This window comes from Coregonus clupeaformis, chromosome 18 (genome assembly GCF_020615455.1).
Source record: "Coregonus clupeaformis isolate EN_2021a chromosome 18, ASM2061545v1, whole genome shotgun sequence".
Taxonomy (NCBI): Eukaryota; Metazoa; Chordata; class Actinopteri; order Salmoniformes; family Salmonidae; genus Coregonus; species Coregonus clupeaformis.
The window spans coordinates 46,369,423-46,392,434 of NC_059209.1; the positions used below are offsets into that span (position 1 = coordinate 46,369,423).

Below are 23,012 nucleotides of genomic sequence, written 5' to 3' on the forward strand. Positions count from 1 at the left end.
AGGATATTTTGAAAGCAGTGGAAGTAACTGAGATACAATATGTTCTTTCAAACACAGTTCGCAAACAATTCACAACACTATTGTACAGTTTATATTCTTCCATGTTCTTAGCCCTCTATCTAATCACATGCTATAGAGAGAAAAAATAATTAGGCCTCTGATTAAATCTGTGGAATAAATATTCAAACAAAAAAGAAAAAATCCTCTACTCACTTTTCCTCTGGGATGTGATTTTATGGTATTCTTCACTCTGTTCTCTGTGACAGTGTAGTACTGCAGTATGAACTGGTAGATAACCCTGCTCCAGCCCCTGAACCTGCTCCTCTCCTCAGCAGCTCACATTAACCCAGCAGGGCTCTACCTTTATGGCTCTCCTGCTCACACTTCAGTGATGAGAGTAAACAAGCACCGGCCAAAGGTCAGCTAAGCCAACTGAATAAAAGAGGGCACAGGGGGAAAGAGGTGGGAGGAAAGGAGAGCGGCCGGAGGCACTGCTCAGATCACTGTCAGAACTTCAAGCAGGGGTGATGAACGAGACAACGGCCTGAAACTGGAAATTATCATAAACAGAGGAGGGGAGAGAGGCTGTGAGAGAGGCCTGCTTTGTCTTTATCTGTCGAATGTGTTATTGTCTCGGATCAGATATGACATTGAAACATGTACAAATAAAAAGTCTAACCAGACCTCGCTGATATGAATGTATTAATCACATTGTCGACTTCTATTCTTTTCAACCCTAGAGGAGAAATTAGGTATTAAGTAACATGAGCACAGATTTCAATGATGAGAGAAAAACAAAAATACAAGGAGAGGGAGAGAAACACCCCGCTGGGCACAGGCGTCATTTCAACGTCTAGTTTTGATTGACATTTGGTTGAGTTGTCAACTAACGTGAATTCAACGGGAAATCCCCCCAAACTGAATCACCATTATATTGGATTTGGCTTAAAAGTTGGGTGAAAAAAAGACAATTCACTTACATTGATTACTTTTTTCAAATCCAATCAGTTTTCCACGTTGATTCAACGTCATCACATATACTGTAATTTATTTTGTTGAAATGACGTGGAAACAACGTTGATTCAACCAGTTTTTACCCAGTGGGACAGTAGTAGATAGACATTGTGAGGAAAATCGCAGCACTTGGTCTTTTGGCTGAGAGCTGCTCCCTACTGTATGTTGAGCCAGGTGGAGGGTGGCAGTGTTTGTTATGGATGGGCCTCGATAGCTGCTCTGGCACAAACACACCCTAGTGGGCTGCTGGAGGGGCGGCACAATCTCAGACCAGTGGAGTAATCATTTTTATCCTGCTGATTTCCCAAATAGAAATGGACACTTATGATAAAAATGTCATGGCCACTCCACACGTCAGCTTCCTAACATGATTACATGTCACTTCCTAATGTCTCGGTCTGTTTTCCCAAGCTCTGAATGGCCACATTATTGGTCATAGGAACTTTGTGGTAATATATGGTAAGAGACAAGTAGCTCTTTATGGCCTGTGATTATTTGGTTGGAATGAAACCAGTGATTTATGTCCATTTAACTGAAAAGCCCTGTAAATTCCCCCAGCTGTATTTCCCCTGGATAAAGAGGGGAGTGAAAGTGACAACATGGGTTTGGTGTGCAAATGTGCACGGCTGCTCTTAGAGTTATAGTTAATAGACCTGACATGAAAATCGTGCCTACCTACTTACTACCATCTCCAGCACAAAGGAAAGTGCAGACTTAAACAAGTGTCTGCAGCAAAAGGTAGACAAAGGTACTGCACTGAGCAAACCTGTTTTTATTTTTAAATGTTTTAATTTCACCTTTATTTAACCAGGTAAGCCAGTTGAGAACAAGTTCTCATTTACAACTGCGACCTGGCCAAGATAAAGCAAAGCAGTGCGATAAAACAACAACACAGAGTTAAATATGGGGTAAACAAAACATAAAGTCAAAAATACAACAGAAAATATGTACACAGGGTGTGCGAATGTAGTAAGTTATGGAGGTAAGGCAATAAATGGGCCATAGTGCAAAATAGTTACAATTTCGTATTAACACTGGAATGATAGATGTGCAAAAGATGATGTGCAAATAGAGATACTGGAGTGCAAATTAGCAAAATAAATAACAATATGGGGATGAGGTAGTTGGGTGGGCTAACGGTTTGGTAGATCAACCTCTAGATATTGCCACCACCAGAGATACTATACTAATAGCTTAGCATCTTTGCAGATATGATGGTGATGGGGGTAAAGTTAGTGGAGCAATGGCATATTGTCCACATGAGTGATTTGGCTTGGCAGACCTGATGCTACAACTCTTCCAGCATCAGTGTCTCCAACGCAAATGGCCCCATTCATCCTCTACTTTCACACCATTACACCTACAAGACAAACATCCAGCCAATCCACAAATAGACACACATTTGTCTGACATTAGCATCTCTGTGATGAGATGTGAATGACGGAGTCAGGCGCAGGAGGTAAAACACCGAAATCAAGAGTTTATTCAGTGTACAATAATGTAGCGCATATAGCGACAGAACGAAACTAGCACAAGGGAAAATCAACCTTGGCTGCATAGAAGTAAAGAGCTCAACCGAGCTACTCACTCTCACAACAAACAATCACTCACAAAGGACAAGGGGGCAGAGGGAACACTTATACACAGACTAATGAGGGAATGAGTACCAGGTGTGTGTGATTTTCCAACAGTCGGGCCAGTACTCTGCGAACCAGGGACACATGCTCGGCGCGCGTAGCGGAATACACCAAGATGTCGTCGATGTAGACCACTACATCGCGACCAAGCATGTCCCGAAAAACCTCATTCACAAAGGACTGGAAGACTGAGGGAGCATTCATCAAACCATAGGGCATCACCAGGTATTCATAATGCCCCTTGGTTGTGCTGAATGCTCTCTTCCACTCATCTCCCTCTCGGATACGCACCAGGTTGTACGCACTCCTGAGATCTAATTTAGTGAAGAAGCGTGCTCCATGTAATGACTCAACCACTGACGGAATGAGGGGGAGAGGATAACTAAATCTAATCGGCTCCTTGTTCAGTGGTCGATAGTCAATGCACGGGCGCAGACCGCCGTCTTTCTTCTTCACAAAAAATAAACTCGAGGAGGCGGGTGAAGTGGAGGGACATATGTACCCCTGGCGCAGGGACTCGGTGACGTATGTCTCCATAGCCTCCGTCTCCACCTGCGACAGGGGATACACATGACTCCTGGGAGGTACAGCGTCTACACAAAGGTTTATTGTGCAATCCCCCGCCAGATGAGGTGGTAATTTAGTCGCTTTATTTTTTTAGAAGACTTGTGCCAGATCATGGTATTCGGGGGGAATGCGCACGGTGGAGGCACCGTCTGGACTTTCCACTGTGGTTGCACCAACAGAAACACCCATACACCTACCCTAACACTCTAGCGACCACCCCGCTAGAACCCTCTGCGGCCATGAGAAAGTGGGGTTGTGGAGTGTTAGCCATGGAATACATAACACCACAGGGAAAGCAGGAGACTCAATGATGGAAAAAGTGACCTGCTCACAATGCGTCTCCTGTGTGATCATGGTGACTGGTACCATGACTACCTTTATCAACCTGGACCCTAATGGTCGACTATCAAGTGCTCTGATGGGGCGTGGAATGGATAGGGGAACTAATGAAATGCCCTGGCGGCGTGCAAAAGTTTTGTCCATAAAGTTCCTAGCTGCGCCTGAATCGACTAGCGCCTTACACTGGGGAACTCTCATGTGATCAGGGAAGTATATGGGTATAGCACAGTGCTCAGCAGAGGGCTCTGAACAAGAGTGGGTGCTCAATACCTGGGGTGATGCGAGAGTGCCCTGCCGGCCGCCTCCTGACCCAAAAGAGCGCTGACGAAAACATGTGGTGGAATGTCCCTTTGTGCCATTCGAGTGGCACTGGCGCTGTCGTCCTCCTCTCTCTCGGTGCGCGGTACCACCCAGCTCCATGAGCTCTGGATCCGCGTCGGTCGGGGCGGGAACGGGCAGACCTCCTCCAGGACGTCCTCTGGTTGCTTATTTAGACGAATGGCCATGTCCACCAGTTCGGTAAAAGACAAACTGGTGTCACGGCAGGCTAGCTCCCGTCGGACGTCCTCCCGTAGATGGCACTGGAACTGGTTGATCAGGGCCCGCTCGTTCCACCCGGACCCTGCTGCCAGGATCCGGAACTCCAGCGCGAACTCCTGTACTGTCCTCGTCCCCTGCCTCAAGTGGACCAGCTGCTCACCCGCCTCTCGAAAACCGCCCGAAATAGGCAGGAGAACTCCCTGTAGCTCCTCCTCTCCAAACCGCGTTGGCCCACTCCAGGGCGTTCCCTGAGAGGCAGGAAATGAGGACAGACACCTGCTCTCGATCTGATGGCGCCGGCCTGACACTGGAGCAGTACAGCTCCAGTTGGAGAAGGAATCCCTGACATAGAGCCGGCGTCCCATCGAACGCCCGTGGTCGAAATATCTGGATCCCTCCGGGTGCTGTGATGTAGGTGGCTGGATCCGGTTAGCCAGCTGGTCTCGACAGATCGGTTCCTCTTCTCTCCAGGTGTTGGACGACCTGAAGAACCCGATCCATCGCTTCCCCCAAGCTGGCCATGCTCCTGGACCCTTGTGGAATGCTCCTGGACCCTTGCCACGATTCCAGGTGTGCGCTCTTCTCCCGCTGACTCCATAGCGGGTGAGTGATTCTGTGATGAGGTGTGAATGACGGAGTCAGGCGTAGGAGGTAAAACACAGAAATCAAGAGTTTATTCAGTGTACAATAATGTAGCGCATATAGCGACAGAACCAAACTAGCACAAGGGAAAATCAACCTTGGCTGCATACAAGTAAAGAGTAGCTCAACCGAGCTACTTAATCTCACAACGAACAATCACTCACAAAGGACAAGGGGGCAGAGGGAACACTTATACACAGACTAATGAGGGAATGAGTACCAGGTGTGTGTGATTGACAAGACAAGACAAATGGAGTGATGATAAATGGAGCAGTAGTGGCTAGTAAGCCGGTGACGACGAACGCCGAAACCTGCCCGAGCAAGGAGGAGGGGCAGCCTCGGCTGAATTCGTGACAATCTCCACATCTGAGCTACACACATCAAACACACCAATGTCAACGGGGAATGTTATGAGAGAAATTACATCATGTTCATTTAAAATGACCATAACAGTGTCACTGTTCTCAGCTCAATTTTGTGTTTATGTGTCTGAGAGCGAAAGCGAGAAAGAGAGCAAGACTTAACACACTCCAGTGCCTACTCAATAGGTGTGCTGGGTCAGTCTGTCAGTCAGTGTCTGGTAGAGGGCCTCTCTGATTGCTAGGCTACTGCCTCACACAATAGAACCACTAATCTTCTTATTTGGAATTCAGAGGCTCACCATATCTTAATGAAGCCTTAATGAGCTGCTGGAAATCCCTGAATCGCAGGCAGATTATTGAATTGAGACAACTCTGGTAATCATAACGTCTGAGTGGGCACTCAGTGTATACTGCAGATTGGGTGCAGTTTTTTAAATCAATTTATTGGACTGTATAATACAGGTTTATTTGGCTGGTAATTCTGACCTGCTGCAGTCTTTTTTCTTTTGCAGCCATCATGGCAACATTCCCAATGCCTGCAGGTGTGCTCCTATGCTGACTGATGGCTAATCAGGATTTGTTGAAAGATAGGAAAGAAAGAAAAGAGAAAAAGAAACAGCAGGTCCCGATAACAATAGTAAAAGTCAGCACTCAACGATTTGTGGGTGGGTGTGTGTGCACGCGCGTGTGCCCTGAGATTTCTTAGTAGCACAGTAATGAAGTGCACAATTAGCAGAAAATAAATATATTGTCTATGAGTAGCTCTCGCAGATTGTTGTAAATGAAGTAGAATAATGCCAAATATGTGTTTAATCTCAGAAAACAAAGAGACAATTGGGATTTAAGGCTTTGCGCTATGCCGAAAAGGTAGACATGCTTCAGGTATATTCCTCTGTTTAGCATCCTTTCGGAGAATAGAAGCGCCACCTCGCAGTTGAGCATTTGTCAGTTTATGGATGTTGCTGTCATGTAAGGCGCCCTGTACACACAGTGTGCAGCACAGTGTGTAAATAAAAGAAGGCAGGCCCGGGCTTGGGCAACATGAATACAGCACATACACAGGAGGTACCCAATCCATGCCCACAGGGGACTACCTGTGCCGCACTATAGCTTTACGACTCTGCTAACGTAATGGCGTTAATTACCCCTGCAATGTTTGCACATACCGGAATTCAGACATCCAGTGCTATACAAAAATCATTTTGGCTTTAGTGGCTCACTGCTCAGGATACGGTACAAGACGATACTTGTGAGGCTGGCACTTAAGCTGCATAATTTGAGCTGTTGTATGTTTTTCACCCTAATGGAAATCACCCAGTCAGCCATGGAGGGGTTTGAGAGTATGTGTCTAGGTGTGGTTCTTGGTGAGCCCATCAAACTCACCCTCTGGTTTAAAAGGAACACTAAACACATAACGGAGTGATATTATTATTCAGTTACCATGGAGGTTCTGCCCTATCAAACAGTCCACTTATCAAACGCCTTTGTGTCTGTGTCATGTCTGGAGGTCTGGATGTCATCATGTCTAAACCCCCCCCCCTCTCTCTCTCTCTGTCTGTCTGTTGTCTCTCAGGCCTCAGCATCCGTGGTTCCCAGGAGGAGGACCCTCCTGACCCCCAGCTCATGCGCCTGGACAACATGCTGCTGGCGGAGGGCGTGTCAGGACCAGAGAAAGGGGGCGGATCAGCCGCTGCTGCCGCTGCAGCCGCAGCCTCGGGCGCAGCCTCAGACAACTCCATCGAACACTCGGACTACAGATCCAAACTCACCCAGATCAGACAGATCTACCATACAGAGCTGGAGAAATACGAACAGGTGGGTGTGAGTCACACCTTTAACCACCTTTACATCTTTAAGCTTCATAGGCTTGCATGATGTTTTTCATTCTCACTTTGCCCTGATGTTCTAGAATGATTGCAAGTAATATTAACCACCATGAGTACAAACCCGGGAACAAAATATTTCCCTTGTAATATTTTAAACATGTATATATTTTGTGGTTCGTTAACAAAGTCTGGGGAGTAGTGCAGTCGTCTCAGTAAAATGAGAATATGATCAACTCATTAGGCTGCCATGTTGAGCTTCAGCAAAAAAACAGAGTAGTATTATAGGAGAAAATGAAAGGTGTAACACTGATGCCTCAGCAAGGCGGCGAGGTAAATTAGACTAATTTACTCTTGGCACTCTGAGAGGAGTGAGGAAGGGGACGAGAGGAGAGGGCACACAACACTGCCTGGAGTGAATGCATCTTTCCTAGGGGTGTTTCCAGGTTTTAATTATCGAAATGTAAATACTTAACGAATTTTACTCAGAGTAATGAACTAAAGTGTGCACTACGTAAATGAGTTATTCTAATTAATCATGTATGAACTACTGGTTTAACAAAAAGCTGTTTAAATTCTCTCTGTGCTGGGCCAAAGCCAAATTGCAAATCGGCATTTGCATTCATAGATGACTTCACCTATTAAGTCATTGAAGTGCTCAGCAGTCGTATAAATACTGGGCTGTGTTTTTCAATGGCACGATCAGTGAAGATGCTTTTAACCAAGGGATGCGGGTCAACTACTGAGAGAGTTGTACCTAGCTAAAAGATACAGCCAGGATGACACTAACAGGGCTGGGTTGTGCTCTGTGATTTCTCTGCAGGCGTGTAACGAGTTCACCACCCATGTGATGAACCTGCTGAGGGAGCAGTCCCGCACGCGACCCATCTCTCCCAAAGAGATCGAGCGCATGGTGGGGATCATCCACCGCAAGTTCAGCTCCATCCAGATGCAGCTCAAACAGAGCACCTGTGAGGCCGTCATGATCCTGCGCTCCAGATTCCTTGATGCCAGGTCAGTGTGTATATATGTGTGTGTGTTCCTGTGTGTTTCTCTGTCTTCCCAAACTTTTCTTAGACTGTGACCCACAAAACCAATGTTTCTAGCCTGGAGCATAGGAAGGTACCCAGAGACAGAACTGTATGAGAGACATATGATCGTAATAACAACATTAGAGAAATGCACTTCCTATCTGGGAAAAAATGAATCCACAACATACAGCGTCAAACAGCACACTGCAAATATTCACAGATGATCTTGCCATAAAGCGCATGCGTTATGTATTGTAGCCATCTTCTCAAAACAATAATCCGCTAGCACCTGAAAGCAGTTTAGATTAAATGAAGCAGGAACAAAGTCATATGTAATTGGTGGAGTGGAGGACATCAGCAGGTGTTTTGGATTACTGTAATCACAAACAGTTTGTGGAGGGGAGCTCTGAGGAGAGTGGGAGGAAGTTCAGGGCCGAAGCAAACCAAGCAGAAGCACATTTGCTTCCCATTGCTCGCGTGAAGTGCAGTAAACAAGGCAAAATAAGTTAATGCTCAATAATATGGTAAGTAGTGCCCTGGGGGGAAGAAGGGGTCCCGGATCTAGTTAGAGTTGGTTTGTTCCCACTGAAGTTCCCTGGGGCCGTGGCACTTCAGGAACAATGCTCAGCTGGGCATGTCGTGATTTCTATAATGTACTGAGATGCACTCCGACTGGGCAATTGGGCCTAGCTCTCCATCACCAAGCCTGCCCATCCACTGCACTAAACACTACACATTACACGCTTGGACTGGAGATCAGAGACCAACAGACCAAATTAAGCAATGTACTGTATGTGTTTGTGTTGTGTGTGTTTGTGGGTCTTGTGGTTGGCGGATGGCGGATGGCTTGGTCTGTGTTGATGAGGATGGTGCTGAAAGCAGGACACAATATTCCGCTCCTGACGCCTCTCTCAGACCCCCATTCCTCCTTATTTTCACCATTTATGTGTGAGATTGATTGTGCAATTTGTCCGTTCCAAATGGATGAGTTAATGCTGGTCTCTCTAATGAGCTTGCTTGGCCTTTCTCTCATTTTGTTCACTTTTCAGGCGGAAAAGGAGAAACTTCAGCAAGCAGGCGACGGAAATCTTAAACGAGTATTTCTACTCGCACCTCAGCAACCCATATCCCAGTGAAGAAGCCAAAGAGGAGTTGGCCAAGAAGTGCAGCATCACAGTATCCCAGGTGGGTGCAGATTCCTTGTCTCATACGCAGTGGCTGTTGGGTAATCAGGGGGGAAAAGGCAGTAGATGAGGCCCCTGGCTGCAACTCCAGACCAGCCTGGAAGGACTATCAGAGCCCAATGTCTTTATCTTACCTTGACATTGAGCCTAATGACACCTCAGTTAGGGTGGGTTCAGCCTATCACAGCAGTAGCCATGGGGAGGGGAGGTCAGTGTCCTCAATATTGGCCTCAATCAGAGGCCTACAGTGGGTTAGCCCTCCATAGCTATCTACTCTGGGCCTGTTAATCCTCCATATATGTCCACTCTGGGCCTACAGTATGTTAGCCTTTCAATAGCTGTCAACTCTGGGTCCCCTGCCATTTTCTTTCTCATTCCCATCCGCCATGCGTGTTCTCTCTGTCTGTCCGATCAGTCCAGGTGACTGGATGTCTACCAGTATAGGTTATCCAGTAAATAAATATTATTTTTTTAAGGTGTACGTGTGTGGTCACAGTGGCTTGTACATGGAGACGACACTGCTTCACCCACTAAACATTTTGTTTTTACAGACAATTTATGTGACTTTCCCACTTTACCTTTAGCTTAATAGTTGGGTTAACCTGAAGGCAATATAATCTCTCACACCCAACCCCCACACCCAAACCAATTTAACATTCTTATCATGCTGCACTCTGTTCTGCTACTATTGTTACAACTTGAACCATTTAGATTTATGTATTCTAGTTCAGATGTTAATCCATGGTTGTTCCAATTTGAGAATAACCGATACAATAAACACTGATTTGCAATGTTCTCTCTTTTCTGTGGGGAGGGGGTGTGGAGGGGTATATTGAGTGTAGTCATGCAGTCAGATACTGTAAAAGCCCATTCTTTTTTGCCTTCAGGGGGTGGGAAGCACCATCACAGTATCACAGGTATGTCATGACTTCTCCTGATCCACTGTTGTTGTTTTCATTCTTTGTATATTTTATTTGTTTCTGTATGTGCACCTTCACAGTCTACCACTGCACACAGCTCCCCTCCCTCACACAAATGGACTGATATCCTGGCATAAAAAATCAATCCGATGCTATTTTAATGTAGGCATACCATGCTTACAGTTTTACTGTACGTTTGGCACCAAGCAAGCTCCACTGTGATACATCGAACGTGTTATTTTGCTGTTGAATCTCACACGTTATTGTGTGAGCAAGTCATATGCAAAGACTAGGGATCATACAACATTTCCATTGTATTTTCAGCTCACTTTTGACCATTTGTTATGATTGTTAACTACCATTTCAAGATACCCATGCCACCACACTGTGTTTGTTTTGATGTCTCATTTCATATCATTTAACTTTTTTGTTATTTCTATAAGACAAATGATTTGTTTTCTACACAGTATGCATTTTTTGTTTGTTGTAGATAATTTGCTAGTTCTGTCCTTCTTGGTTTTAGAACATGCAGTGTATGTCTAATGTTCTGCTTTCTACCAGTGTGCTTCATGTTAGTTGAAGGAGTGGACATTGACCCTCACAAGTGGAACAATTCTTTGTTCTGAATGTTTCACTAAACAGGGCACCTTAGGAGTTCACAGGAGGACAAATCAGTCTATGTAGAAATTCACTTGAACTCATCTCAAGCCCCATTAGCAGGGTTCTCCTTGACAAGCCTAGGCCACTGCAGACACTCCTACTGACTACTTTTGAGTTAGACTTCGCCAAGTCCTTTTTTGAGTTTGTCATTTGAAAATAATCAAGCATAGGAGGAGAGCCTGGTGAAGTCAGAAAAGTGAATCCAGAGAATGAGCAGAAATTTAGTGTTTGGGTATTTCCAAATCACCTCAAATGTAATGGTGAGCTTCAATGACTGTAGTAGAACTATGTGAATCAATAAGCATTAAATATCAGCCTGAAGGTTATCATAGATGTCTAGGTGGAATGTACTGCTTTGATTTATGGATTGATTAAGTAGGTTTGGGTGGGCATTATACAATGACTATATTCTTTTTTGACTAGAAGGAACGGAGTGTGAGTTTCATTGCATGAACATCGTTTTGAAAAAAAGTAACCAAACTTAGATCTGTAAAACATGTGCACCAACACTTAAAAGCCTGAATTGGACTTATCATCCAATAAAAGGCATGGATGACTTGTTTGCTGGTAAAGTAAACAGCATATCCTTGGATTATACCATCTGAGGCCAAATGTGCTTGTTTGTAGTGACCATCAGTGATGCGAAAGGAGCTAATGGTGTTGTTTAAAAGATTACCTCACTTCATGAGGCAATGGCCCTCTAAATGCAGGATGCAGTCATATTATTTCACTCTGTCAGTTTGCATGTGTGACACTGGGCTCCTAAATGAAAGTGTGGGATTGGACGGCTGTGGTTTGTGTCTTGGTTTATGGATGTGTCAGGGGCCATAATTGATATAATCTCCAGACAGTGCTGCTGTGAGGGGGCACTCTGCTCCCAGGGCACGGACAGGGACTGGGACAGGCAGCCCTCCAGACGGACAAAAGAGAGAGCTCAGAACACAGGGCTGACTCAGCACCGCAATCTGTGGTTGCCCAGTTCAGAGCCTTACTCTTCAATTGAGCGACACTTATCAATATTTCAGGTCATTATATATTTAGGCGAGGGTGCGAGGGATGCCTTGGGTTAATGTGTTAAGTATTAATGTTCTCTGTTCTATTATTGATAATATTAGCAGCAGCACGGCCACTGAAACCACCTTTGTCTGTATAATTAAGACCCAAGTGTGAGGCTTTATTAAAGAGTCTCCCCAAGAAGACCTTATAAATCCAGTTGTATTGAGATCTTGGAAAGATCATCTATTCCCTTTCAATGACAAGAGCAGTGTATTGACCCGGAATAGGGTAGAAATGTTAGTGGATTATTAACTACTGTTACATGCCCTCTCTAGTGGGTCGCTGAGAACTAACCCGGTGTCGTGTTCTTGCAAGGAGTCTGCATGGCCAGTATACAATCGCTCCCTTTGATGCAGCTGCTGAGGTCAGGTAATTCAGTCTTTCAACCTGGCTCCCACTACATAGGGAAGTCAATTGAATGCACGGTCTGCCACAAGATAAAAGGGAATTAGTTCTGTGGATTGGGTTGTGGTCCCTACCTGATGGTGCCTGCATTTACACAATGTTTAGCGCAACCTGTGAATCACCAAAGCCAGAGTTCAGTGGGCAGGAGAAAAATGTGTGTAGATCAGAGGAAGTGGCCCCTTAATACCCAGGCGAGGTGATACTAACACTGCTGAGGCTGTGCAATCTAACAACACCAAACAGTGGTTAAATACAGTCATAACAGCTTGTCCTGAATAATAGAATAATACTGACCAGGTCATCACAAACTGATATACTGATATATTAAATACCATTTCACCATTATACAATCTGTCAAAACAATTCTGTTTTTGATTAATTGATTGTAATGCTTTTCTATTTCAAGCATTCATGTAACACTGTTGAATACTGGATAGTGAATTATTATCAATAATATGTCTGAGAACTACTGTTCCCATCACCACGTTCAGCACCAGTAGAACTATAGCACATCCAAAACCAGTGATAGTCACAATGATGATGATTACGAGTATAAAAATGTTCAAAGGCCTCTCATATATTGCTAATCCAAGCTCAGTGTCATAATCATTGTGTTTATTATGCACTATAATGCCATGTAGATGGGATACATAAAAGTGTTGGGTAGTTTTCATTATATTGTGGCCCTTGTGTTAACACAGCGCTGCTGATAAGTGACTTTTTTATGATGCGCTGTGAGGCCCATAGATGCCATTGAAGCAGACGGGTATACGGCATCAGCCTTGGTCCTCCATGTGTTTTCATAAAGGATGGATTAAAGGCAGCTCCAGCCATTACCCAGAAGCACAGACAGACAAGCAGCTCAGTTTAGCCATTACTATTCGATGAAACAGGCCAGAGGCTTTAGAGAGCTGGCTGGATGCTTCTTTTTATCTATGTTTTGTTTTTTCTCTCTTAAATGTTAGCCCAAGTACTATACCGCAGAATCATCACTGTTATTATATGCATTTATTTTAATTAACTGTAATAATGATAATTGTATACTTTATTTAGTTCTGCATTTACTAAAATATAACAATGTCATTGCATTTGCCTTAAAGTGATTTCTCAAAGCAGGGTAATGTGTTTTTGTTTCCTGTTAAATATATACAGTAATATCCCATTAATGATACCACTCAGAGAGAGGTTTTCTATGGTCTGCAGTGCTGTTGGTGATCTGGCTCAAAGGGTGAGACTGCCTGCATCCTGTCTGCTCTTAAAATCCACTGTAAGCAGGTTAAGTAAAAAGGATGATGGCTAGGGCTTTCATTGCATCCAATTAAACCTTGCTTGTTAGTTTAACCTCTAGGTAAACCCATCAAACAATTGATGTCAAGGAAACCATGCCAACAGTGGCTTCGCCTGAATGGTCATTAATTTTAATTGCCTAGATATTAAAGATTTAGAAGCACAGAGACATGCAGGATAGAAAGATCTGATGTCATGCAAATCCAGTCAGTTTGTGCTTGCTGCAGTATTGGCGGGCTGCTGGAGATATTAAAATGTAAGCGCAGGGGTGGAAATTAAATAAAGCTTCATTAGGGGCAGATGCTCTTTGGCTGGTCCGGCAGCAGGCTGTAGGAGTTGAGAGGGGAGCCATAGCACGGCGACAGGCCACTCTAATTTATAGGCCTATTAAAACACAACCCTAATCTCATTATTATTCCACTATTATTGCAGAGCCAGCATTCACACACTGGTTTTACCCCATGCAAAGAAAATGTCAATCTTTCTTTCTTTCTACTATGAGGTTAGACGGTTTTATCTCTATCACCGTGCAGTAATAGTGAAGTAGTAGTCATAGTGATATAATATAAATATTGAAATGTAGAATGTAAATATAGAAACTGCACTATAGAAATCTAGAAGCTTTTAATGTTAGCATTTACTAGTATCGTTAAAGTGAGGTTTCAGGTTTCAATTTAAAGAGACACAGCAAACATTGTCCTGAGATTTGTATTTCATATGGATGCAAAAGTTCCTCATAAACGTTATGCTATACAGTGCCTTAAGAAAGTATTCATACCCCTTGACTTATTCCACATTTTGTTGCGTTACAGCCTGAATTCGAAATTGATTAAATATATTTTTACTCACCCATCTACACATAATACCCCATAATGACAAAGTGAAAACATGTTTTTAGAAATGTTTGCAAATGTATTGAAAATCAAATACAGACATAATGTATCTAATTTACATAAGTATTCACACCCCTGAGTCAATACATGTCACCTTTGGCAGTGATTACAGCTGTGAGTCTTTCTGGGTAAGTCTAAGAGCTTTGTACACCTGGATTGTACAATATTTGCTAGATGGTTGTTGATCATTGCTAGACAGCCATTTTCAAGTCTTGCCATAGATTTTCAAGCCGATTTAAGTCAAAACTGTAACTAGACCACTCAGGAACATTCAATGTCATCTTGGTAAGCAACTGCAGTCTATATTTGGCCTTGTGTTTTAGGTGATTGTCCTGCTGAAAGGTGAATTTGTCTCCCAGTGTCAGTTGGAAAGCAGACTGAACCAGGTTTTCCTCTAGGCTTTTGCCTGTGCTTAGCTCTATTCCGTTTCTTTTTATCCTAAAATGCTCCGTAGTCCTTACCGATGACAAGCATATCCATAACATGATGCAGCCACCACTGTGCTTGAAAATATGGAGTGGTACTTAGTGATGTGTTGTGTTGGATTTGCCCCAAACAAAATGCTTTGCATTCAGGACATAAAGTTAATTTCTTTGCCACATTTGCAGTTTTACTTATTGCCTTATTGCAAACAGGATGCATGTTTTAGAATAGTTTTTATTCTGTAAAGGCTTCCTTTTTTTCGCTCTGTCATTTAGGTTAGTATTGTGGAGTAACTACAATTGTTGTTGATCCATCCTCAGTTTTCTCCTATCACAGCCATTAAACTCTGAAACTGTTTTAAAGTTACCATTGGCCTCATGGTGAAATCACTAAGTGGTTTCCTTCCTCTCCGGCAACTGAGTTAGGAGTGTAATGATGCACCATCCAAAGTGTAATTAATAACTTCACCATGCTCAAAGGGATATTCAGTGTCTGCTACCAATAGGTGCCCTTTGCGAGGCATTGGAGAACCTCCTTGGTCTAAATCTCAATTTAATTAATTTAAAATCCAGGATGTAACACAAACGTGGGAAAAGTCAAGGCGTGTGAATACTTTCTGAAGGCACGGTAGGTCTCACTGTTACTCGTTGACCTCACCATAGCACCACAATGCCTGTGTCCTGTGTTTTGCAGGCCGGCTGACAGAATGTGCAGTGGCCAGCCATGGGTTTGATGCTCTGCACTGATGTAGTATGCAATATTCTTCATTAATATTAATCTGTGTATCTGTTAAAGACACAAGCAAGTTCTACCACCAATGCAGAAGCAAACAAGTCTATACATTTCTTTGAGTATAGTAACATAACTTGTTTCCTTAACACTAGGCCTGGCAATGTAATACAGTCAGGAGAACTTTTCAGTTTGTGTTGTGGGAGACGAGCAACCCCTGGTGTGTTGGCTTTGTCAAGAGACAAACAGAGAGCATGTCATGCTCCCTTTTATGAAAACGCACAAGTGATTCCTGATTATTGCTTAATTAGCCTGCATACCCAGTGGACATTACTGCAGGGGCTGGGAATTGGGTACTTGATGGACCTAAACGTCTTGAAACAATCACACTGCTCAGTGCACAGTGCCTTGGCTGCTTGACGTCTGACACCTCGGCTCTCCCTCTGCTTTCTCCCCCAGGTATCCAACTGGTTCGGCAACAAGAGAATCCGGTACAAGAAGAACATAGGCAAGTTCCAGGAAGAAGCTAACCTGTATGCTGCTAAGACTGCAGTTACAGCAGCGCATGCAGTGGCCGCCGCAGTGCAGAACAGCCAGACCAACTCCCCTACCACACCCAACTCCGGTAGGCACCCCTGTGCAGGCCCTAACTCTGCCATCCAACCCCAGCCCTCAGCCCCCAGCCCCCCCATGCCTCACCCCCACTCACGCACCATTCACTCAGGCAGGAGTGACAGGCACTGCTCCCAGCCTGGGGATCACAGTCTCCTGTCTTTGAGACAGTCGATGCCAAATAAGACAAGCAAACTCATGCATAAAGAGTGCGTTCTTGGTTTGTGAACCGAGAGCAGATGTATTTCTGGGAAAAAGACAATTCAAAATGATGTCACTGAGGTTTTGTTTTCCCTTGACTTTTCCTCAAACCCCCCTCTAATTTGTCAAACTGTAGTTCCAATGTATGTTAGTACATTTTATTTTAAGAGAGATTAAAAATAATAGCTGGGAGCAGTTACAGTAGACTCTGAATAGGTAACCAATGTGGAATAACAACAATAATGCACACAATTATTAATGAATAGGACTCACAAATGATAATACAAAGTCATCCAACACAATGTATAGTCCAGGAGAATGACTGTGATTTTGGACTTGGCTGACGTGACAAGGGGATGTGATCTGGTAAGCGATAGCTATTTGAAGTGGTCCCCTTTTTCTTGCACCCAGGATTCCAGATGAAAGATGAAGAATTTCAGCTGGACTCTGCAGAGAGCAAAAACACTCTTTTAACCAACATGTTTACTGGTACTGCTCTTTTCATAAGCTTCTTATTGTCCTTGTCATTGGCATATGATATTTCCCCACTAACAGTAGACAGGGATTATGGGATGTGGAACAAATTGGGAGCTTAAAGCGACCAGCCACATATTGAATCTCTGTTTGTGTCATGTGACTTTCATTGTTTGTTTTGCCTCCTTTTTGTGGAAAATCAGTATAGCTTCTCAGAGTTCTGACATGACCATAATCCTCTCCTCTATCTTGTATTTCCTTGTTTTCCGTCCTTTACTTTTGTAGTTGCTTACTTTCTGGGAATCTAGTAACTGAGTGTAGTAGTGGGCGTTGTGTTCCTATGTACAGTAGATTGTTTCTACGTTTGTGTCTTTCTGTGTGTGTGTGTTTAGTTAGTTAGTGTTTACTCTTCCCTCGTAGCCCTCTATATAGTTATTCAGCTACTTACATCTTCCCTTTCCAGGTTCTTCAGGGTCTTTTAACCTCCCAAACTCTGGGGACATGTTCTTGAGCATGCAGTCTCTGAATGGGGATTCTTACCAAGGGGCACAAGTCGGAGTCAATGTGCAGTCACAGGTAGGAGCCAAAAACAGGGACAGGTCCTGTGTGCAAATGCACAGAGCCGTCCCAGTTTTGCCTGTGTGCTGAGCCATCCACAGTGCAGTCTGAAGTACAGTAACTAAGACATGCTGCCCACATTGGGCCAGCTCAAATTCCCACAGTCAGGTCTATTCTGCAAAAGTGAGCAACACTGTGAGCTACATTTTCTTTTTTACTGACTGTAATTCGCTTTGGATGGAATATTCTGGCCTACCTAAAAATATCCCACCCCATTGCTATCAACAATTATTTCTAAAAGCCTCCAGAAAATGGATTTATTTCATCTGTAACAGACTCGATTGAAGTTTCCATTTTGTGAATGCATTTGGCTTTGACTTGAGCTCTTGGGTTGGTGTTGGGTTTTATGCTTCCCTACATACCTCTCTTGTATCCTTTCCTGTCTTTGTCTCATTTTGGTTGTGTTGTATATTGTTGTTGTTGTTGTTGTCATCCATTATGTTATTTCTTCAGGTTCAGAGACACATAGAGGAACATAACCATACGCATGTCAAATGAACCCGTTAGAACTAGAGACTTATGGCTTTAACAATTTAAAGAACATATGAATCATGTCCATACAATACAACTGTATTGTCCATATGTCCGCATCATTATGTCCATTCTGATGTATTCCTCCCCCCTATTTGTTTGTGCGTATGGTTTTGTTAACAAAACACATTGTTGTGTGTTTGAATACTGTATGTGTATAGTGTGGCCATGCTTTTCCCAATGGTATGTCTCAATGTTAGAATTTAGACATTTTCCACAATAACTTTCCACATAGCTATAGGTAGAGTAGACATTTGCGCCAACATCTAGATAACAGTGGATATACTCTAAATACATTGGATAGTGCACACACCCATCATAGCACCATGGAGAGGTTAGTCTGGTTAATGTGTTGTCTGTGTCTCATAGTCCCTTTCCACATGGAGTAAGTCCTGTATGATTTTAAATGTGGCATTGAGCATGTGTGTTCATGTAAACCCCCACAGTGTGTTGACAGCCATGCCCACCCTCTCTCTCCCCACAGGTGGATACCCTGCGCCATGTTATCAGTCAGACGGCAGGATACAGTGAAGCTCTGGGGGGGAACACTATGTACAGCCCAAATTGCTTGAATGTAAGTGTCTCGGTTTTCTCTTCCTGTAGGTACCATTCTGGAGACCGTGGTTAATTACAGTACCTTGAGCAGACCTTGTCCAAACTGGATCCATTCTACTGTAAACATTAGACACATTATGGTAGCAAGCTTAGCTCAGATACAGAACACCCCGCATTGCTGCCCACTGTGTGATAAAAGTGATATCTTAGGCAAATGAATTGCACTAATTTATTTTATTTCTTGACCCGTTATACATTTTCTTTTCTTAGAAAAAAGTGTTGAATGTTACTTTAAAAGGTTTAATGGAAATCTAGGATGTCAGGAACATAGTGAGAATAGATAGTAGCAGCTGGGTAATCTGAGCGCAGTGAGCCAGGGAAGTGAGAAACTCCATTCAGCACTGCCGTAGCAAGTGATTGAGCTTCTTAAAGGATGGAGCAAACATGTGACATAGGAGATTAGAGATTGTAGAAATGTTGTCACATTTTCATTGCAGGAGGATAAAAGCAGTGTTTAATAAAACACACCTAGATCATAGTGCAGGTGGAATAAAAATACATTTAATTTAAAATCCCCCCATTTTTGCTTATATAAACATCTTGTAATACCTTATGTGACTGAAACCAAAATGAAATAAGTAGGCTTTTAGTTGTATCTCTATGTTTAGTTTAGCTGTTTAGAAATGCTTCAGAGACTTTACCATATCCTTATCATCATGATAAAATATGAAAGGGAGATTGCCTGCAGCCTTTTCCAGACGTGAATTCCATCTTCGTTGATGAGGGCTGATATGGTGCTTTTTTGTAACACAGTGCATAATCTGAAGCCATCAGAGTAAAGATGAATTTGTTTGATGAGAAAGGATAGAGGCAGAGGGAGGGAGAGAGAAATGGTTACTGACATATTTCCCTTTGCAATATCAGAGAGAAACTATTCCCATTTGTTGTCTTCATGTTGCCATGGTTGGGACAGTAGTGATGTGAAGGCTCGGTTATTTTCAGTTTAACAACTTGACAGCTATTGTTATTGAAGGGCATTTTAATAGCATGAACTAATATGTCAATTCTGATAGAGACATATAAAAGTTATACATTTTCAGTACTGCAAAGAGGTGAACCTAATACTTTTGACATTGCCAACCTTTGCCAACCGTTTAGATGTTTTATTTTCCATACTTGACAATCACTCAAAATCCCAATTAATTGTATAAAAGTGGGATACATATTTGGAAGTATATTAAATGATCACACTGTTTTTTCTCTCGGGGGGTTACCATGTAAGCAAGCACACACACTTGCTAAAAGTTAACACAGTCTGTCATTAGTTTCCTGGACGGCGTTTGGTGTCATTTTGGTTTTGTTGAGTACCCTTTAGCCCGCAGACCTTTAGAAGAAGTGTCAACCTCGAGCAGGCTCAACTGAAGTGTTTCTCACTCTCTCACTTTCCTTCACTGTTTAGGCCAGAGCTCAATTAATCACCACACAAACATAAGCTCTGAAATACAACATTACTGGCAAGTCAACACATCCAATAATGGCACCTGCAAAAAGAGGAAAAACATCCAGGCAACAATGAAAACATGCTTTGGATAATTCATTTAAAGAGATGGAGAGGTCTTCTCATACAGCAATACTCTTATTTCAATGCAGTACCGACATTGTGACAAAGCAGACCAGATAAAGCTATTTATTGACCTATTCCAGACGATCTAAATCGTCAAAATACTAATTCCACCAATGAACCACGAGTGCTAGAGCCCCCAGTGTACAGTAATGCAGACGGATTGTTTTGATAATGAAGTGCATCATAGATAAATTAGCATACGCTAACCTTTTGTTTTGTTGATGGTGACGAAGGGGATCCAGCAAAGGCTAGTCCCTGCCGCGAGCCAAGCAGAGTCAGGCTGGCTCAGACTGGCTCTCTTGGAAAGGCCCTGCCCCGTCACTTCCACTCAGCATTCCCCACCTCACCCAGCCCCAGCCTTCCTTCTTCCTGACTGACATAAGAATATGTAGCGACAAGCTGTCTGCCACTGCTGAAATCTGATTAGACATTGATTTCAGGGATCGCTCCCATTGGCTGAGGCATAAGGCAAATTTGTTTCTAAGAGTCTCATGGCTGATGCTAGTATAATGCAGTGAATGGCCATTGGCTTTCCAGTTATACTCTTTTTATTTAATAATTAGTAAATGAGCATATGTACACAAACATACTGTACACAATGAGAATTACTCTTTTACCTGTATTTTGGTATTACTGTATTACTAAATATATTTTATTGTACAGAGTCATCTTATTCTGCCTCACATGAAAACGTCTTTGGGGGAATAACTGGTCTTGATTACAAATAGAGGTTCCTTACAAAACCATTAGGTTGTTAACATGGACTTCTTTCATTTGTAGTATTTCATTGTGAGCCCTTCTCTTCTGCTTCCTTCCTAGGCTAATGGGGGATGGCACGATGCAATGACTCCATCTTCTGTAATCTCCCCGACAGAAGGACCTGGAAGTGTGCACTCTGATACCTCGAATTGATCTGTTATCGATGCATCTGATCCCCAAGCTGTAGAGCCTGAACTTTCACTGACTGACCAACCAGAGGCGATAAACTTTTTTTCAGAACTAATTGTCTGCTACATCTACCAGAGTCCTCAACCCCCCCTCACAATGATGTTCTACAATATGGACACCTGATGTTTTCTTGGTAGTTCAGTGAAGTCTTCGCTCAAACTCCATCAGTCTCATGATTATATTTCACCATTGCTCTAGTTTATGTTTGTCATTTGAAGGGGTAAGCACATACATATACCAATCAAACAAGGCCCATATCTTTAATGCGCAACATTAATTTCAATTGACAATTGATTTAAGAAGTGATGTTCCCCAAGCTGAATTTATTCCTGAGTGGATGGCATTTGGTGTTGTCATATGCATTCTAAAATGTTTTGGTTTTGAAATGCAATATATATCTTTTTTATATATTTTGTGTTTTGTTTTAGATCAGTTAATTCCCTTGGCTCTTGGTATCTTACCTACTGTATATTGACTAACAAAGTAGCAGTTCCATCACTGAATGCAAGGAGTGCAACAAATAAGATATGCTACTGTTGTAAACTCACTGGCAGATTGGGAGAGTTGCTTTCAATATTAGTTTTGCCTTACAACCACCAGTTTGACATGCAGTCCTTTCATTGACAAGACTAATGGGATAACACTGTATTTTGGGACAAAATCTTCAAGCATAATGACAACTTTATATAGTTTAACATTCTGTGTGAGGTGAAAGTCATGTGATATTCAAATATGTTATTTTTGGCTATTGGTTGAAATAGTCATGGGTCTAACAGTAAATCCAACCAGTTATAGCACTTCCTTTTGGCATGTGACAAGATACCAGTCACACAAAATATGTTGTATATAATATAGCTTAAGAGTATTTATACATCCCACCAATCAATACACAGCTTTATTACCTCATTCAAACTCATAGAAACCAATAGATTTTCAACATTTCTATAGCTTAGAGTGCTCACTTACTACCTCTAAACAATATCACCACCATAGTTTTTGTCTTTTTATTTAACATTTTTATTTAGTGGTTTTGATTACATCGTGTAATGAACTCTTTGTTTTTGTTCATGTAATCTAATGTATATTTTAATCTTAAGAAAATAATGTTGCTTTGTAGCAACTTTAAAAAGACAAAAACAAGAAAATGTATGATGTTAACAATAAATTAATACTAAGAATAATGAGGGAGAAAAAAAGGCATTTTTAAAAATAAGAGGGAGAGGTGCAAAATTGTTAATTGGTGGATTTTGAGGGAGGCGCTAGGAGAATGTTGGTCATAAATTAACAACAAACAGTAAAACTGTTGTAAATACTGAAGAACATTTTGAATGTTGCTCATCTTGTTACTAATTCACACAAAAAATCATTATAAAAACTGTAATGCATAGAGGTTTCAGTATTCAGAACTGTACATTTCAAGCTCTGTTTGACAGGGTTCAAACTTTCTTTCTCTTTTTTGTATTGTATGTGATTCTGAAACTGATAAAGTCATGGAAAATGATTTGTGGCAGTGATTCTAACGTATTAAAAATGTTTAGTGTTTCTTTCTAACCCGACTACACCCTGGACTGAAAAGTCTTCCTTGTGGTAGTTATGTGTAATTTCAAACATGAATAAACGTTTTGCTTTAAAAATGGAAATTCCTGTTCTTATTATTCATTTGTACATTACTACTAACAATCTTTCCCCATGTATATATTTTCCATTTATTTGACTTTGACATTCAGTCATGATCAGAATGCATTACAGAAACTAGTAAAGTCTAAAGTAATAGCGTATCTATATATGGCTCATAAGACCCCTACAGTCATTGCATAAAGTATGACCAATCTAGGTAATTCATTCTATTGTGGCACGCTAAATATCGAACTATCAACCAACCAATCATTTTCAAAGGAATCCATCTCTTTGAGAATGATCAGAATGAATTCAGTCCT

General features: G+C 42.4%; 1 protein-coding gene across 13 annotated transcripts in view; it reads left to right on the forward strand.

Moving 5' to 3' along the window:
* LOC121530842 (pre-B-cell leukemia transcription factor 3) overlaps window positions 1–22,715 on the forward strand; it is an 80,876-nt gene extending 58,161 nt beyond the window's left edge. For 2 of the 13 annotated variants that reach the window (XM_041836115.1, XM_041836117.1), the window contains exons 3-11: window positions 6,675–6,922; window positions 7,748–7,938; window positions 9,005–9,140; window positions 10,027–10,056; window positions 15,972–16,137; window positions 16,737–16,814; window positions 17,263–17,375; window positions 18,433–18,522; window positions 20,947–22,715. In XM_041836115.1, coding sequence (XP_041692049.1) covers window positions 6,675–6,922; window positions 7,748–7,938; window positions 9,005–9,140; window positions 10,027–10,056; window positions 15,972–16,137; window positions 16,737–16,814; window positions 17,263–17,375; window positions 18,433–18,522; window positions 20,947–21,039 — 1,145 coding nt within the window. In that variant the 3' untranslated portion in view covers window positions 21,040–22,715. The remainder of the gene's footprint in view (window positions 1–6,674; window positions 6,923–7,747; window positions 7,939–9,004; window positions 9,141–10,026; window positions 10,057–15,971; window positions 16,138–16,736; window positions 16,815–17,262; window positions 17,376–18,432; window positions 18,523–20,946) is intronic. The other 11 variants (XM_041836116.1, XM_041836118.1, XM_041836120.1 and 8 more) reach the window with 9 other exon arrangements.
* Window positions 22,716–23,012: the final 297 nt, after the last annotated feature.